General features: G+C 44.1%; 2 protein-coding genes across 6 annotated transcripts in view; one reads left to right on the top strand and one right to left on the bottom strand.

Annotated features, from left to right (window-relative positions):
- The window catches only part of LOC308661727 (zinc finger protein 24-like), a 765,670-nt gene that overhangs the window by 737,013 nt on the left and 11,567 nt on the right, over positions 1-17,090 (bottom strand). The window lies entirely within an intron of this gene.
- LOC308662218 (zinc finger and SCAN domain-containing protein 9-like) lies at positions 139-14,763 on the top strand. 5 transcript variants are annotated; one of them, XM_081317780.1, is made up of 7 exons: positions 139-188; positions 1,007-1,237; positions 5,265-5,794; positions 7,069-7,183; positions 7,307-7,374; positions 11,582-11,708; positions 13,305-14,763. In XM_081317780.1, the coding sequence occupies exons 3-7, from the start codon at positions 5,378-5,380 to the stop codon at positions 14,540-14,542; spliced, it is 1,965 nt and encodes a 654-aa protein (XP_081173906.1). In that variant the 5' UTR covers positions 139-188; positions 1,007-1,237; positions 5,265-5,377; the 3' UTR covers positions 14,543-14,763. The 5 variants fall into 5 exon arrangements, with proteins under 5 accessions (XP_081173906.1, XP_081173909.1, XP_081173910.1 ...); XM_081317783.1 differs by having other exon boundaries at positions 13,308-14,763; XM_081317782.1 differs by having other exon boundaries at positions 153-188; positions 1,007-1,197.

Consider the following 17,090-nt stretch of genomic DNA (forward strand, 5'->3'; position numbering starts at 1 on the left):
CCAGGGCGCCGCTGCCTGGAACGTCATACGTCAGACGCTCAGCCCAGAGGCGGAGCGGACGTCCTGCAAAGCGCGTCCTCTCTAGGACGCGGCGCACGCTCGTTTTAACCACTTTTGTCCCGCGGGGAAGCGAACGCGGCTGCGAAGAAAGTTTTGAATGGACGGAGATCCAGAGGCGAGGCTGTAGGGTGAGTGGGGGAAAGCTTTCCACGCGGGAAGGGGGATCACGTCGTGCTGGAGACCGAGCGGGAGAGGGTGCAATCTCTTCAATAAATAAACTTAATAAACTTAATTAATAATTCAATAAACTTAAACTTAAAAAACTTCCCCCTCCCCAAGTGCTGAGTCCTGGGGAGCAGGAGGGGAGGGGGAAGCCCGGGGTCCCATGTTCTCCTGCCGCCCCACTGCATGCATGGATGGGAAAAGCACGCGCGGAGAGGAAGGGATTGCAGAATTGCAACAGGAAGACTGAACGTTTTGTAACAAAGGAGGCTGCATTCAGGCAAAATGCAGGGGAGGAGCCTCTTAAGTCTGGCTCCTTGGAGGGAGGACCCCAGGGGCCCACGTGGTGCCAATCAATCAATCAGAACAGAGCCAGAAGGGACCTTGGAGGTCTTCTAGTCCAACCCCCTGCTCAAGCAAGAGTCCCCTCTCCCATCCTCCTCCTCCTCCTCAGAATAATAGTGGAAGAGATGGATTGGTTATATTCAGAATAAATATGGGACTAAAAAGTTTCACTTAGCATATGAATAAGTAGCGGATTTATATGGTGTATAATTAGCTTGTAGTTATTTTATTAAGATTTAAAGTGCGATAGAATTTAATATTTTATTGTTGTTTGCATATTTTAGATTATGTTTGTTTGTATTTCTATACCCTGCATTTAGCTCTGGGAAGTCGGGGTGGGGGGAGGGGAGGGGAGAGTTGGGGAGAGTTGGGGAGAGGGGAGGGGGAGGGGGGGTTGTATTCAAAAATGTATTGTAAAACTTTTCAATTAAAAAAAAAGAATAATAGATTGGAAGGATCTTGGAGGTCTTCTAGTCCAACGCTCTGCTCGGAGCAGGAGACCGTATACCATTTCAAAGAAGTGGCTGAAGATCTGTTCCCTTTGCCGAGGAAATGCTAAAACCGCACCCAGGGTGAGAAAGAGAAAGCTGCATCCACGTCCCAAATCCACGGCTAAACAGTGATGAAATGGTAACTTGGTGGCCAGTCCTCACGTTTGCATCCTTCACAGGTTTGTAAAGCAAAGGAAAGCACAGTCCGTTTCGCTTAGCAACCACTTCATCAATATGTCAGTCAGAACAGAGATGGAAAGGACCTTGGACTTCTTCTAATCTTCTAGTCCTTCTTCTAATCTTCTAGAATCTAGTCCAACTGCTCAAGCAGGAGACCATGTATCATTTCAGGCAAGTGGCTGTGCAATCTCTTCTTGAGAACCTCCAGTGATGAAGCACCCACAACTTCTGACGTCAACTTCTGTCCCACTGGTTAATTGTTTTCACTGCTAGGAAGTTTCTCCTTAGTTCCAGGTTGCTTCTCTCCTTGATTAGTTTCCGTTCATTGTTCCTTGTCCTGCCCTTTGGTGCTTTGGAAAAGTTGACCCCCTCTTCTTTGTGGCAGCCTCTCAAATACTAGAATACCGTATTTTCCGGCGTATAAGACAACCCCCTACTTTTAAGAAGTTTTTCAAGGTTTTTTGTCTTATACGCCGGAAAATACTTACATGCCCTGCCCTCCCTGTCCGTCATAATCCAAAATTCCGTTTGTATCAATCAAACACAACTCAGTGATGCCAGACTGGATTTGCAAACAGATCCAAAACTGTCACATTCAGAATCACCATGGTATCATGTTCTCCTAGAGGCCTCCATTGAATTCAACAGACTGAAGTAATGAAGGAGAGGTTTGAATGAAAAATACGCTAGACAGTTTTAACTGGAGTGTTAAATCACCACTCTAACACTCACGCGCCCCCCCTTTCAAAGGATTGTTTTTATGGTCCTGTCTTTCTATGTTCTTATCCCATCTCTTTCCATCTGCAATTTTCGGACAGCTTTTTGTTTAAATAAAAAACGTATCCCAAGAGTTATCGAAAGTCTTTACAAAAAACTAAGGCCCCTCGAGTTCAGAAGTCTGCTCCCCCCACCAAAAAAAAAATCCCAGGAGGAAAAAAACATTTTCTACCCGTCAAATAAAAATATAATGGCGCTCTCCTCTTCCCTTCCCCCATTTCACATACCATTAAGCAGAGCCGAAAACCCCGTGCCCCTCCTGTTTAAAAAGTTTTGATCTTTGCAAATGACCTTAGCAAAACTTCTGCGCAGCAGATGTGGGAACAGCGGGGGCGTCTCATCCTTCCTCCCGCTCCGGATTGATCCCCGTCCCGCCGCCCCTCTTTCTCCAATTTGAGGCCGAAGCCAGTTTCTGAACCAAGAAAGGGGAGTTCAGTGCAAGGCGCCCCAGGATCGAGCTAAATTGCCGGTTAATGCAGAACGGAAAAGACGGGAAAAGTTCCCCAAGAGTTAGAGCAGGAAAGGCGAGGCAACCACTGACCAAGGGGATGGAAATCGTCCGAATCCATGCAAGCGCTCCTCGCAACTGCTTCTTGCCCTGCTTCACCCTCCCCAAATGAAATTAAAACAACCTCTTACCGCCTCGCCCGAGACGCAGGCCGATAAGGCGACGGCGAGCACCATCCACACGTTCCACATTATTCCTGCGTTTGCAGCTCTCGCTGCGGCTGCTGCTGCGCGTGGGGCTGCTGGCCGTCCTGCAGGCGCTGGGCCGTCCTGTCGCTGCCCGAGGGGAGGGCCTCGCGCCCACCGGACTCACCTGTCACCAGCACCGCTCTCCCCCCCGCGGGGAATGCGCTTCCGCTGGGCGGTGCTGGCCGAGACGAGCCAGCAGGCAGCCGCCGTGAGCGCGGCGCTGAGGGGCAGCGGCAGGACGGCCCAGCGCCTGCAGGACGGCCAGCAGCCCCATGCGCAGCAGCAGCCGCCGGCTCAGCAACAGCTCCGAGCGCAGGAGCCGCACCGCCAGGCTGACCAGGAAAAGCAGCCACACCGAGAGGCTGCACGCCCAGTCCAGCTCCATGAGGGGCAGGGCGGGAAGCCGGCCGGGAAGAGGGACCGGGAGCCCGGGCCGAGCGCGCACATGAAAAAGGCTGCGGGCGGAGCTGCCCCGCCCTGCGCCGAATGGGAGAAGTTCAAGGCCTGGGGGGGGAAGTAGGAGGGGCGCCAGCCGTGGTGGGGTGGCGGCTGCCCTCCGGCGCTGCCTGCCGCCCGGGAAACGCTGCGCCTCGGGGGCCGGCAGAAGCGCGGGAGCAGCGGGAGGGCCGGCGGGGCCAGTCGGGCCTTCGCCTCCTCTGCAACGGACAAGAGCCGACGGGCAGCGCCGCCTTCGCGTGGGGAGAGCCGCCCGACGCTCCCGCCCAGCCGTGTCCCGGAGCCGCGCCGGAGATAGCTCGGTTGCGCGCGGCGGCCCGGCTTTGCAAGAACGGGGACGCTCGACTGATTTGTTTTTTTTCCCGGCGTATAAGACGACCCGGCGTATAAGACGACCCCCCCAACTTTTGAGGTGATTTTCACGGGTTAAAAAGTCGTCTTATACGCCGGAAAATACGGTACTGCTATTATGACTATTATGTCATCCCTAAGCCTTCTTTTCTCTAGATTGGCCATAGCAATTTCTGCAACCGTTCTTCATATGTTTCAGTCTCCAGGCTTTTAATCATCTTAGTTGCTCTTCTCTGAACTTTCCCCCAAAGTCTCACCATCTGTTCTCTTGCAGAGGAAATGCTACAATTGCACCGACTGTGAGAAAGAGAAAGCTGCATCCATATCCCAAATCCATGAATATGATTGCTGAACAGGGATAAAAGTAACTTTGTGAGCAGTCCTCGCATTTGTTGAGGTATCTGTTTTCCTTAGCAACTACTTCACTTAACAGCTTAGTTGCCGTTATCACTTGTGCTCATGAAACAAGGACTACCTGTATCGAGATGTGTCATATTTTGACCCCATCATATTTATTTGAAGAGCCGTGGTGGTGCAGTGGTTAGAATGCAGTACTGCAAGCTAATTCAGCCCACTGCCAGCAGTTCGATTCTCACCGGCTCAAGGTAGACTCAGCCTTCCATCCTTCCGAGATCGGTAAAATATTGTTGGGGGCAATATGTTGTGACTGTAAATTAAAAGAGTTGTAAAGCACTGCGAAGCAGTATAGAAGTCTAACTGCTATTACTATTTACTTATTTATTTATGAAATTTATTTGCTGCCCATCTTGTGACAAATGGCACTGGGCAGCTTGCAACATAAAAACATTGAAAGACATTGAAATCATCCATCATAAAAAAAAACAGCAGATAAAAATGTTAGCAGATAAAATCACATCCATCTTCCTAATGCAGTCCCTTGTTGTTGTTAGTTGCGAAGTCGTCTCCGACCCATCGCAACCCTATGGACAATGTTCCTCCAGGCCTTCCTGTCCTCTACCATCTTCTGGAGTCCATCTAGGCTCACGCCTACTGCTTTAGTGACTCCATCCAGCCACCTCATTCTCTGTCGTCCCCTTCTTCTATTGCCCTCAATCTTTCCCAGCATTAGGCTCTTCTCCAGTGAGTCCTTCCTTCTCATTAGGTGGCCAAAATATTTGAGTTTTAGCTTCAGGATCTGGCCTTCTAAAGAGCAGTCAGGGTTGATCTCTAGGACTGACCGGTTTGATCGCCTTGCAGTCCAAGGAACTCGCAGGAGTCTTCTCCAGCACCATAGTTCAAAGGCTTCAATTCTTTGGCACTCAGCCTTTCTTATGGTCCAGCTTTCACTGCCATACATTGCAACTGGGAAGACCATAGCCTTGACTATACGCACTTTTGTTGACAGGGTGATGTCTCTGCTTTTTAGCGTGCTGTCTAGATTTGCCATGGCTTTCCTCCCCAGGAGCAAGCGTCTTTTAATTTCTTGGCTACAGTCCCCATCTGCAGTGATCTTGGAGCCCAGGAAAATAAAATCTGTCACTACCTCCATTTCTTCCCCATCTATTTGCCAGGAATTGAGAGGGCCAGATGCCATGATCTTGGTTTTCTTAATGTTTAGTTTCAACCCAAGTTTTGCACTCTCCTTCTTCACCCGCAACAAGAGGCTCTTTAGTTCTTCTGCAGTCCCTATTCCAGCTCAAAAGAATCCTTATTCTGACATTTTGCAGGGAGATGTTAAAAGATTAAAATGTCACTTGTTACGTTCTCTGTGCTTTTCTGTTGCAGATGTATAGGCCAGAAGCATGTTGTCTCCTTGCCTAGACACAAAAATATCTCACAAATGAGAGAGTGACGAGATCTGCAGCCCCATTTAAAGCTGTGTTGGAGAATAGAGGAAGATGGAGACACAACTGCTAGCAAGTGAGGCAACTGGAAAAAGTCCTTCTGCCATTCAGCTTGGGAGCTGTGGGGACATCTGGGCAAGCACTGGACAGAATATCCTGGAGGAGGAAGCCATTCTCCCTTCAGACGTTCACCTCTGGAACTTCAGGAGGCTCCAATACCAGGAGGCTGAATGTCCTCGAGGACTTTGCAACCGATTCCACCAAGTTTGCCATGAATGGATGCAGCCAGAAAGGAACACGAAGGCGCAGATGCTGGACCTGGTGGTCCTAAAGCATTTCCTGGCCCTCCTGCCCCCTCAGATGGGAAGCTGGGTGCGGGAGTGTGGAGCAGAGACCAGCTCCCAGGCGGTGGCCCTGGCGGAAGGCTTCCTCATGGCCCAGGTGGAGGAGAAGCAGCAGGAAAACCTGCAGGTAGACATCTTCATTTTGGAATCTTAAGATGGGTCCAAAATAGAAGAAATGATATACAGGCAGTGTTCAACTTACCACCACAGTTGAGCTTTAAATTTCTCTTGCTAAATGAGTCATTTGTTGTGAGTTTTGCCCCATTTTACAACCTTTCCTGCTGTAATTGCTAAATGAATCATTGCAGTTGTTCCGCAAGTAACAAGATTGTTAAAGTAAATCTGGATTCCCCCATTGGTTTTTGTTTGTCGGAAGGTTGCAGAAGGGAATGACGTGACCCCCCAGGACACTGCAATCGTTGGCGTAAATACGAACCAGTTGCCAAGTGTCCAAATTTTGATCAGGTGTTGTGAGTGTGAAAAACCAGTCATAAGTCTCTTTTTGCAGTGCCGTTGTAACTCTGAACAGTCACTAAATGAACTGTTGTAAGTCAAGGATTACCCGTGTAATCGTTAAACGTGCTTGGGAAAAACAATCAGCTAACATAAATACATTTGTATATATATATACATGCATACATACCACTCATAGGGCAAACCCGATGGACTACTAGGACTTCTTCGGCCATCAGTTTTCTATCCCGAAGATGCTTTTTCACAAGGCAACTGGACTTCCTTGTTTTTCTTTGAAGATGTTTTGCTTCTCATCCAAGAAGTTTCACCAGCTCTGATTGGATGGTGGGGGAATGGAAGGATTTATACTCCTTGCAGACAACTGGTCATTTGCATTCTTTTAGAGAGTCGTTGAGGTTTACCTGTGTCCTTAAACCTCCAAGTGGGCTCAGCGACTCTCTAAAAGAATGCAAATGACTAGCAGTATGAATCCTTCCATTCCCCACCATCCAGTCAGAGCTAAAGAAGCTTCTTGGATAAGAAGCGAAACCATCTTCAAAGAAAAACAAGAGAGTCCAGTTGCCTCGTGAAAAAGCATCTTTGGGACAACTATGACCTGGATGACTGAGAATCTCCAAAGACCTCAGTTTTCTATGTTTCTGTCGTAGGGATTTCTGGCATTTTTAACATTAAGAAGACATGTGATTCTCTTCTACTGTAAACTGCCCCCGAAACTTCAGCTGATGGATGATTTTAAAAATGTAACAATAAATAAACTCTTATGGCAGATCTTTCATTTCTTCCATGTGGGGCAACTGTTCCCTTCTTAGTTTCCATCTCCACTGATGGATATAAAGGATAGAAGCATTGCGGATTGAGAAATATCCATGACTTCTTCTCTGTTGGTCCAGTAACTCTCTTTTCCTTTTCTCCTTTCTTCCATTTCAGAAGCAGGAGCCCCCCTGGGGTGTCATCCCTGAAAATCTAGAGAGAGAAGTTTCCTCCAAGGATCCGCTTTTCATGTACTTCTCAAAAGAAGATCCATATCGGGGCACCTCAGGAGGTAAGAGAAGGTCTTTCTAAGCAATGTTAACGTCCTGGCTCCCCTTGGGAATAATATCTTTCCATATTTTATTTGCTGGGTTTTTAAAAATTGTTCCTTTATGTGCTTTTGTCTCCTTCATAGGGAACAAAACCATCTCATTTCTATTCAGGCGGCCATCTTTGTCTGGTGGGGCTGAGCCCACAGCTCAGGTAGCAGAACAAATCTCAGAAGATGCAAGGGACCGTATCCCATAGGGGCTGCTCCAAAAGGAAACCTGACTTTCTTGCCTTTTTTTTTCCTTGAAAACATTTCACGTCTCACCCAAGAAGCTTCTTCAGCTCTGGCTGGATGGTGGGGAATGGAAGGCTTTATACTCCTTGCAGACAGCTGGTCATTTGCCTTCTTTTATTATTTATTTATTATTTGGATTTATATACCGCCCCTCTCCCGAAGGACTCGGGGCAGTGTACAGGGCAATTAAAACACTATATACAACACATAATATACAAAAATTAAAATAAATTAAACCAAGTAGCCCTAAACAATAAAACACATTCTAAAATGTAAAATTTAAAATCTAAAATTTATTTATTTATTTATTTATTTATTTATTTATTTTTATTACATTTATATCCCGCCCTTCTCCGAAGACTCAGGGCGGCTTACAAGCTTAGCAGTAAAATCCCAGTCCCTTAGTCCAGGCTGGCAAGTTCAAATAGCCAAGTCTTCAGGTCGCGGTGGAAAGAGCGAAGGTCGGGAGCCATCCAGAACTCAGCAGGGAGCTTTATTCCAGAGGGCAGGTGTGCCCACAGAGAATGCTCTCCCCCTGGGGGCCGCTAGTCGACATTCCCTGACCGACGGCACCCTGAGGAGGCCCTCAGCGCACAGGACGATGGGAAGTTAATGCCGGCAAAAGGTACTCCCGTAAATAATCCGGACCCATGCCATTTTAGAGAGTCATTGAGGCCACCTGGAGGTTTATCTGTGTCCTCAGGGTCAAATGGGTATGCAGGCTTCTTGGAACTGCTCAAAGGACTATAGACTGGACATAGATGATGTCATATCCTTCCCCCTTTGTTGAGAGAGGGTTGCTGAATTTTGACATAGATGGCCCCTTGGACCCCTTCATCAAACCCCTGTTTCAACCATGACCTGGATGACTCAGAACCTCCATAGACAAATAAAGTTGGAAGGAACCTTGGACATTTAGTCCGACTTCTGCTGAAGCCAAATTGTTATGAAAAGTAGCTTGGCTACTGCAAGATTTGTTTTCAGGTCGACCCCTTGCAATTTTCTTTGTCCTTTGCGCATGCTCTTAGTATTTAAAAAAAAAGCACTTTGAAGAGAAGAGAGTAATTTTTTCTCTACCCATAACCAGATTGGAGACTTCTACCAAGCTCTGCCTCCAAATGGTGGCAAACAGGGGACATCTAGGGAGATTCTCAGTCATCTAGGTCATGGTGGTCCCACCAGTGCTCTTTTAAAAGGTAACTGGATTTTTTTTTCCACTTGAAGATGTTTCGCTTCTCATCCAAGAAGCTTCTGTCAGAACTGAAGAAGCTTCTTGGATGAGAAGCGAAAAGTCTTCAAGGAAAGATGAAGTCCAGATGCCTTTTGAAAAAGCACCTTTGAGGTAGACAAGGGACACTTTCAAGATTTCTGTTTATGTCCTGGACTTCTGCGTAGACTATTTCAATCACATGAAATGGGAGATTGAGGGTTTAATTGTTCTGTGGCTCCACATATAGCAAGGCAGTTCCTAGGCGCACAAAATGGGTAAAGCTGAAATCATACGCTCATCGTAACTCACATCTGAAGGTCACTGTGGAAATCAAGAAAGAAAATACCTATGCTAAGAGATTCTGAAGAGAAACTTTAATTCATTTTTCCCCACAAATCCAGAACTTTACCTTGTACACAAGGTGGTTTGCAATCGTTATTTTTAAAACGCTGGAAAAAAAGAACCAGGAATATGTTCAACAATCTTTGCTCACAGCCCTAGTTACTTCCCGTCACGACCATTGCAATGTGTTGTACATAAGATTGCCCTTGAAAAGCATCCGGAAGTTCAAATTGATCCAAAATGCAGCGGCCCACATGGTTTTTGTGCAGTCCCAGGTGTGCATATGTGTCATTTCTACTGTGGGAGTTGTATTGGCTGCCAGTTTGCTTCAAGGTGCTGGTTGTCACCTTTAAAGCTGTACATGGCTTGGGATCAGGTTATCTAAAAGACCCATCTCTTCCTGTTACATCTACCTGACCCTCCAGAGCTGCGAGGTAGGGAATGTTCTGGTTCCCCCCTCTTAATGGAGGTCCATCTGCTGGGATCAAGAAGAAGGGCCTTCTCTGTGATAGGCTTCCTCCCTGTGTTACATCATCCCTGTGGAGATATAATATAATATTATAATATAATATAATATAATATAATATAATATAATATAATATAATATAATATAATATAATATAATATAATATATAAAGTTGGAAGGGACCTTGGAGGTCATCTAGTCCAACCCCCTGCTCAGGAAGGAAACCCTATACCATTTCAGGCAAATGGCTGTCCAGTCTCTTCTTAAAAACCTCCAGTGTTGGAGCATTCACCACCTCTGGAGGCAGGTTGTTCCACTGGTTAATTGTTCTAACTGTCAGGAAGTTTCTCCTTAGTTCTAGGTTGCTTCTCTCCTTGACTAGTTTCCATCCGTTGCTTCTTGTCCTGCTTTCAGGTGCTTTGGAGAATAGCTTGACTCCCTCTTCTTTGTGGCAGCCCCTGAGATATTGGAACACTGCTATCATGTCACCCCTCACCCTTCTCTTCATTAAACTACACATACCCAATTCCAGCAACCGTTCCCTATATGTTTTAGCCTCCAGCCCCCTAATCATCTTGGTTGCTCTTCTCTGTACCCTTTCTAGAGTCTCGACATCTTTTTTACATCGTGGTGACCAAAACTGGATGCAGTATTCCAGGTGTGGCCTTACCAAAGCATAGTAAAGTGGTATTAGTACTTCACTTGATCTTGATTCTATCCCTCTGTTAATGCAGCCTAGCACTGTGTTGGCTTTTTTGGCAGCTGCAGCACACTGCTGGCTCATATTGAAGTGATTGTCTACTAAGACTCCGAGATCCCTCTCACAGTTACTACTATTGAGCAAGGTACCACCTATACTATACCTATGCATTTGATTTTTCCTGCCTAAATGTAGAACCTTACTTTTTTCACCATTGAATTTCATTTTGTTAGATAGTGCCCAGTGTTCGAGTCTGTCCAGATCCTTCTGTATCTTAAGCCTATCTTCTGGAGTATTGACTATTCCTGCCAGCTTGGTGTTGTCTGCAAATTTGATGAGTTCCCCATCTATCCCCTCATCCAAATCATTAATGAAGATATTGAAGAGCACTGGGCCCAGAACAGAGCCCTGGGGCACCCCACTACACACTTCCTTCCATGTAGATGCGGTTCCATTGAGGACCACACGCTGAGTACGGCCTGTCAGCCAGCTACGAGTCCATCTGATGGTGACGCTGTCTAACCCACATTTTTCTATCTTATCAAGTTGTAGGTTGTGATCTACTTTATCAAATGCCTTACTGAAGTCCAAGTAAATTATATCTACAGCGTTCCTCTGGTCTACTAATTTTGTCACTTGGTCAAAGAATGTAATTAGATTTGTCTGGCATGATCTGTTTTTGACAAACCCATGTTGACTTTTAGTGATGACTTTGTTTGCATCAAGGTGTTCACTGATTTGTTGTTTGATTATCTATGATTGATATGATTGGCACTCACCTTAGAACAGAATAGAATAACAGAGTTGGAAGGGACCTTGCAGGTCTTCTAGTCCAACCCCCTTGCTCAGGGAAGAAAGCCTATACCATATACCATTTCAGACAAATGGTTGTCCAGTCTCTTTTTTAAAACTTCCAGGGTTGGAGCATTCACAGCTTCTGGAGACAGGTCGTTCCATTGGTCAATTGTTCTGTCAGGAAGTTTCTCCTTAGTTCTACGTTGCTTCTCTCCTTGATTAGTCTCCATTCATTGCTTCTTGACCTGCCCTCAGGTGCTTGGGAGAATAGCTTGACTCTCTCTTCTTTGTGGCAGCCCCTGAGAGATTGGACCACTGCTATCCTGCTACCCCTAGTTCATCTTTTCATTAAACTAGACATACCCAATTTCGGCAACCACTCGTTTTTTAGCCTCCAGTCCCTTAATCATCTTTGTGGCTCTTCTCTGCACTTTTTCTAGAGCCTCAACATCTTTTTTATAGCCTTCAGTAAGAGCCTATGAATCTGGCCCATTTTCTTACATAGAATGTTACATCCTCATCTTTCACTCATTGCAGATCTCCCCTTATAGGATTTGTGAACTTCTAAATCCTCCCTTGTCTGTTAATAGGGAAATTTGTTTCCTTGTTCAGGGTCTTGTGTCCTTCGACGATGTGGCGGTGTATTTTTCTGAGGAGGAATGGTCTCAGATGGATGCCCACCAGAAAGCCCTCTATGAGGAAGTCATGCTGGAGAATTCTCAGAATGTGGCCTCTCTGGGTAAGAGTCCCCTGCTCAACCTTCAAATGTTTAGAAGGCAGTTAGAGTTAGCCAAATATTTCTACCCAACCAGATCTCATCTCCTGTATACAGGAAGGAGTTTGATCCTATCTCCTCCCAGCAAGGAAAGAAATTAACAGCTAAATGTCTATGGAGGTTCTCAGTCATCCGTGTCATGGTTGTCCCAAAGGTGCTTTTTCAGGAGGCAACTGGACTTCCTTATTTTTCTTTGAAGATATCCTGCAGCCAAGAAGGCTCCACACACATTTGCACTACTCAGGTGACCCTGAAGACATAGGTGAACCTCCAAATGGCCTCAACGACTCTCTAAAAGAATGCAAACGACCAGCTGTCTGCAAGGAATATAAATCCTTCCATTCCCCACCATCCAGTCAGAGCTGAAGAAGCTTCTTGGATGAGAATCGAAACGTCTTCAAATTAAAATAAGAAAGTCCAGTTGCCTCCTGACAAATCACCTTTGGGACAAAATTAACAGCTACTTCCTTAGATCCATCATGTTGTCATTTGTTATCTCATACTTCAGATATTCCCCTTCAAGAATTTTTTTTTACTTTCTCAGTGGTTCATTTTAGATTATGAACCCAGTAATCTGACATCTGATCTTCACAGTCACTTCCTGTATAGGATAGGAAGCTACCTGCTTGTCCTATGAACCACAGATGTTTTCTAAAAATTGTTATTTGGCAACTGCGAGATGAACGGCATATAAATTTGATAAATAAATTTAAGAAGCTGTGCAGACTTCAATTCCCAGAGTTCTCCAGCCAGCAAGCCACACAGCTTAAAGTTGCCACAGTTGAGAAACACTGGATTACAATGTTTTCTTCTTTTTGACATTTTCTTCTATAATCCAGTGTCTCTAGATTCTGGGTGAAATAACAGTATTTCATCTATGTGGAGCACCTATGTGGAGATGTGGCTTTAAGTTAATAGATAATATTAATAGATAAACTACTTGACTGCAATGCAGTGGTTGCAGTGGGAGGAGATGGCAAACGAGAAGTAGGAAAATATGGATAGGGAATGAAATATGATTGGCTCTGCTCAAATTATCCCTCTGGACATCCTTAAGATATCTTGATTCCTCACTACTTTATATCTGACCTCTGTTAAGATATGAAGAAAATTAATCTGCTGAGGAAAAAATGGTAAGGGCACAGATTTCCTCTTCAGTTAAAATAAATAAACTTCTATTTTCTGGGGGAAAAGACTTTTAAAAAATTCAAAGTTCTCTCCTCCACGTAAAATAGAAATTATTTACTTGGATAGGTTTTGCTATTTAACAGAAATTGACTTTTGAAGGTATTCCTTAAATAGAAACCACATCGGCATATTGACCCTGCATCTTTATATTCCTGAAATTGTAATAATCCCATCAGATGTCCACAATGAATAAATGTTGCATTGATATTTTATTATTATTATTATTATTATTATTATTATTATTATTATTATTATTATTATTATTATTATTTCAGTAAGTCAACAAAATCTTGGGGAATTCAGTGACATTCTTTGATATATATTTTTTCTTTCTGTTAGCTTTGTCCAATTTTTCTTGTCTTTCTTCTCAAGGAGCTCATGGGCTGGAGAATGACAGTTGCAAGGAACCATTTCAAGAGATTGATCGGAAAAAGGAAGAAAGACTTAAAAAAGAGAATAAGCAGGGGGAAAAAAAATCCAATCTCCATTGTATTCAGATTCAAGATGTTCTTCAACAAACTTGGAAAGGAAGAAATAAAGAAAAGACTTTAGGGAAAAGAAGGGAAATATTCAAAGACACTTTAGTTGTTAATAAAAACTACAGGACTTACGCTAACGGAGAAGTTTGTGAATTGTTGGACAATAGAAAGTATCACAGAACTATTTCCTTAGCTGAAAGAAGAAGAGCAGGAGAAAAGCCATACCAATGTACAGAGTGTGGAAAACGCTTCAAATGGAGCCATTATCTTCGTTCCCATAGAAGGATGCATGCAGGGGAGAAACCATACCAATGCCTGGAGTGTGGGAAGAGCTTTAGTCAAAAAAGTCATCTATCTTCTCACAAAAGAATCCACAGTGGGGGAAAACCTTACAAATGCACGGTGTGTGGAAAGAGCTTTTCTCAGAGTAGTCACCTTAATTATCATAGAAGGATCCACAGCGGGGAGAAGCCTTATAAATGCATGGAATGTGGTAACACTTTCCGGAGGCGCTGTGACCTTACTTCCCATAAAAGGATCCACACAGGAGAGAAGCCATATAAATGTGTGGAGTGTGGAAAGAGTTTTAGTCAGAATTGTTCCCTTAGGTCTCATCAAAAGATCCATACAGAAGAGAAATCATATAAATGCACGGTGTGTGGAAGAAACCTCAGGTGGAAACATTCTCTGATTTCCCATAAAAGGATACACAGTCAAGGCCCCATCATGGCTCCACCAGTAAGAAGAAAGAAATATGAAGCCAGTTTCAAACTTAATGTTGTAAAGTTTGCCATAGAACATAATAACTGTGCTGCTGCAAGACAATATGGAGTAACAGAAAAGATGGTTCGGGACTGGAAAGCAAATGAAAAAGGATTAAAGAGTATGCCAAGGGGTAAGTGTGCATTAAGAAGAGGCACTCCACATTGGCCAGAACTTGAAAAACATGTAATAGACATGGTGAATGAGCATCGCCAAAGCGGTTATATAGTGACAAGAAATAAAATATGTTTGTTTGCACTTCAGTGGGCCAAATCTAACCCAGATCACAGCAAAAGATTTAAGGCCACTGTATCCTGGTGTACTAGATTCTTGGAAAGGCATAATCTGTGTCACTGCGTGTTTTTTTAGTTTTGCCAGCTTCGCTCATTTCTAATTGTACATCTCTTTCTGCTCTGCACCTTATCTTATCTTGTAACCATAGTAACTCTAGCTATGTCCAGCCAATGTTTTGGTTTTAAACTGTTTTGTGCGCAGGCCTAAAAAAAGTTCAGTTTCAGTTTTACTTTCTTCTTCTGCCTGATGAGAGAATGTAGTGTCTAGGTCTTTTGTTTTCTCATTAAAAGTTTTACTATAGAATATGCCTTGGATTTCTTTTCTTTGATATTGACCATGCAAATGAACCACGGTCCATCCACCTCTGGTCGGACTGTTAATTGTTCCGTGACAATCTGGTACTGAGGCAAAAGACAAAAATTTCACAAAGATTACCTGCAGATCTTGATGCCAAAGTAATTAGTTTCCATCGATACGTAATACAACAGCGCAATAAACATGGCTATGCGTTAAGTAGTATCGGAAATATGGATGAAACTCCAATGAGTTTTGATATGGTTGGAAATAAAACTGTCCATCCAAAAGGTGAAAAAACAATTTTAATTAAAACAACAGGACATGAGAAGTCCAATTTTACAGTGGTACTGGCATGCACAGCTGATGGCACCAGACTGAAACCAATGATTATTTTTAAAAGAAAAACAATGCCGAAACTCAAGTTCCCTGTTGGTTGTTTTGTACATGTGAATGAAAAAGGCTGGATGGATGAAGAAGGGGTAAAGCTATGGCTTGATAATGTATGGAGCAGGCGACCAGGTGGACTTATTCAAAAACGTAGTCTACTGGTGTGGGATATGTTTAGGGCTCATTTAACTCCCAGCACCAAGCAAAGGCTGGCAAAAATGAACACAGATGCGGCAGTTATTCCTGCAGGATTGACATTGTTGGTACAGCCACTGGATGTGTGCCTAAATAAGCCATTTAAAGATCGCATTCGAGAACAGTGGAATGAGTGGATGGTTAGCGGCGAAAAGTCATTCACAAAAGGAGGAAACATGCGTGCTCCACAGTTGGATGTTTTGTGCAAGTTTGTCATAAAAGCATGGAATGATATTGATGCAGAAACAGTAATCAAGTCTTTCAAGAAGTGTGGCATATCAAATTCATTAGATGGTATGGAGGACGACTACTTGTGGCAAGAGGAAGAGGAAGCCGAAGCTGAGACCACACCATCTGATACGGAATTAGATCCATACGATGACTGCCTTACAAGTGTATCACAAGATGTCATTGATGTACTAATGAAATCAGATGATGAACAGGAGGATTTTGAAGGCTTTTAAAGGGAAACTGTCACGCCAGCAAATCCTGTAAAAATAGCTTGGAGTTAACGATGGGCGTTGCTGACTCGCCAGGGACTTGCCCGGCACTTGCTCTCTCTCTATTGTTTGTTATCTTCCTCCTATCATCATCAGTTCCAGTTTGGTTGACAGCTTAGAAAACAAACAGCATGGCAGCTCCCATGGGTTTATTGTCTTATCCTTCCTTTCAGCTTTAGAGTGAATTAGGAAAAGTTTAATCCACTTGTACTGTTTTATGTTTACATGTTTGATGACAAACAGCCTTATGTTTATAAGTGACAGTTTTCCTACTAAGCACCTGCATGTCATAAGCATTTGATAAAATTACCATATTAAAATCAAATCTGATGTTTTTTAATTTTTATTTGGTGTGCGTTGGAAGAGGGGTAGTCTTGTACGGTGAGTATAGCCCAAACCCTATAATTTAACAGGAAAAGTAGGGGGTCGTCTTATACGCCGGGTCGTCTTATACGCTGGAAAATATGGTAAGAACCAGCACCTTGAATCAGATTGTCAGGAACAATTATTTGCTTTGGCATACAATCCCCCTGGCTTTAGAAAAAAAATCAGCCTTTGCTCTTGTTTCTGCCTGTGCCTTGTGGACTTGCCATGCCCTGTGGACATTGACTCTGGACCTTACCCCATGAGCTTGTACCTTGTCTTTGGATGTCTTTTCTGCCTGTGAAAATTGGTTTTGTTGCTTACTGGCTTTTGTTTGCTAGACTGTGGCTGGCTGCCTTCAGGTTACAAGAACTGGGCATGGCTAGTCTGTTGAAGAGAAGGACCAGGGGAGACATGATAGCAGTGTTCCAATATATATGGGGCTTTCAGAGAGAGGAGGGGAATCAACCTGTTCTCCAAAGTAACAGAAGACCAGAGAAGGAATAAGGGATGGAAACGGATTAAGAAGAGATTCAACCTAGAAATAAGGAGGCATTTTCTGGATGTTCCATCAAGCAATAGAACAGAAGTTGCCTTGAGAAGTTTGAGGGGCTACCACAAAGAAGAGGGAGTCAAACTATTTTACAAAGCACCAGAGGGCAAGACAAGAAACAATGGTTGGAAATTGACCAAAGAGAGAAGCAACCTGGAATTAAGGGAGAAACTTCCTAACAGTGAGGACAATCAACCAGTGGAACAGCTTGCCTTCAGAAATCGTAGGCACTCCATCACTGGAGATTTTTAAGAAGAGACTAGACAGTCACTTGTCTGAACTGGTTATCCTGTTTGAGCAGGGGGCTGGACTAGAAGACCTCCAAGAT

This window comes from Vipera berus (assembly GCF_964194415.1).
Source record: "Vipera berus genome assembly, chromosome: 2".
Taxonomy (NCBI): domain Eukaryota; kingdom Metazoa; phylum Chordata; class Lepidosauria; order Squamata; family Viperidae; genus Vipera; species Vipera berus.

Excerpts from the sequence above, each read along its gene's own strand:
- LOC308662218 (XM_081317780.1), top strand. The coding sequence starts at position 5,378 with ATGGAGACACAACTGCTAGCAAGTGAGGCAACTGGAAAAAGTCCTTCT. Across the intron at positions 5,795-7,068 it reads AGCAGCAGGAAAACCTGCAG|AAGCAGGAGCCCCCCTGGGG; the intron begins GTAGACATCTTC and ends CTTCCATTTCAG. Across the intron at positions 7,184-7,306 it reads ATATCGGGGCACCTCAGGAG|GGAACAAAACCATCTCATTT; the intron begins GTAAGAGAAGGT and ends TCTCCTTCATAG.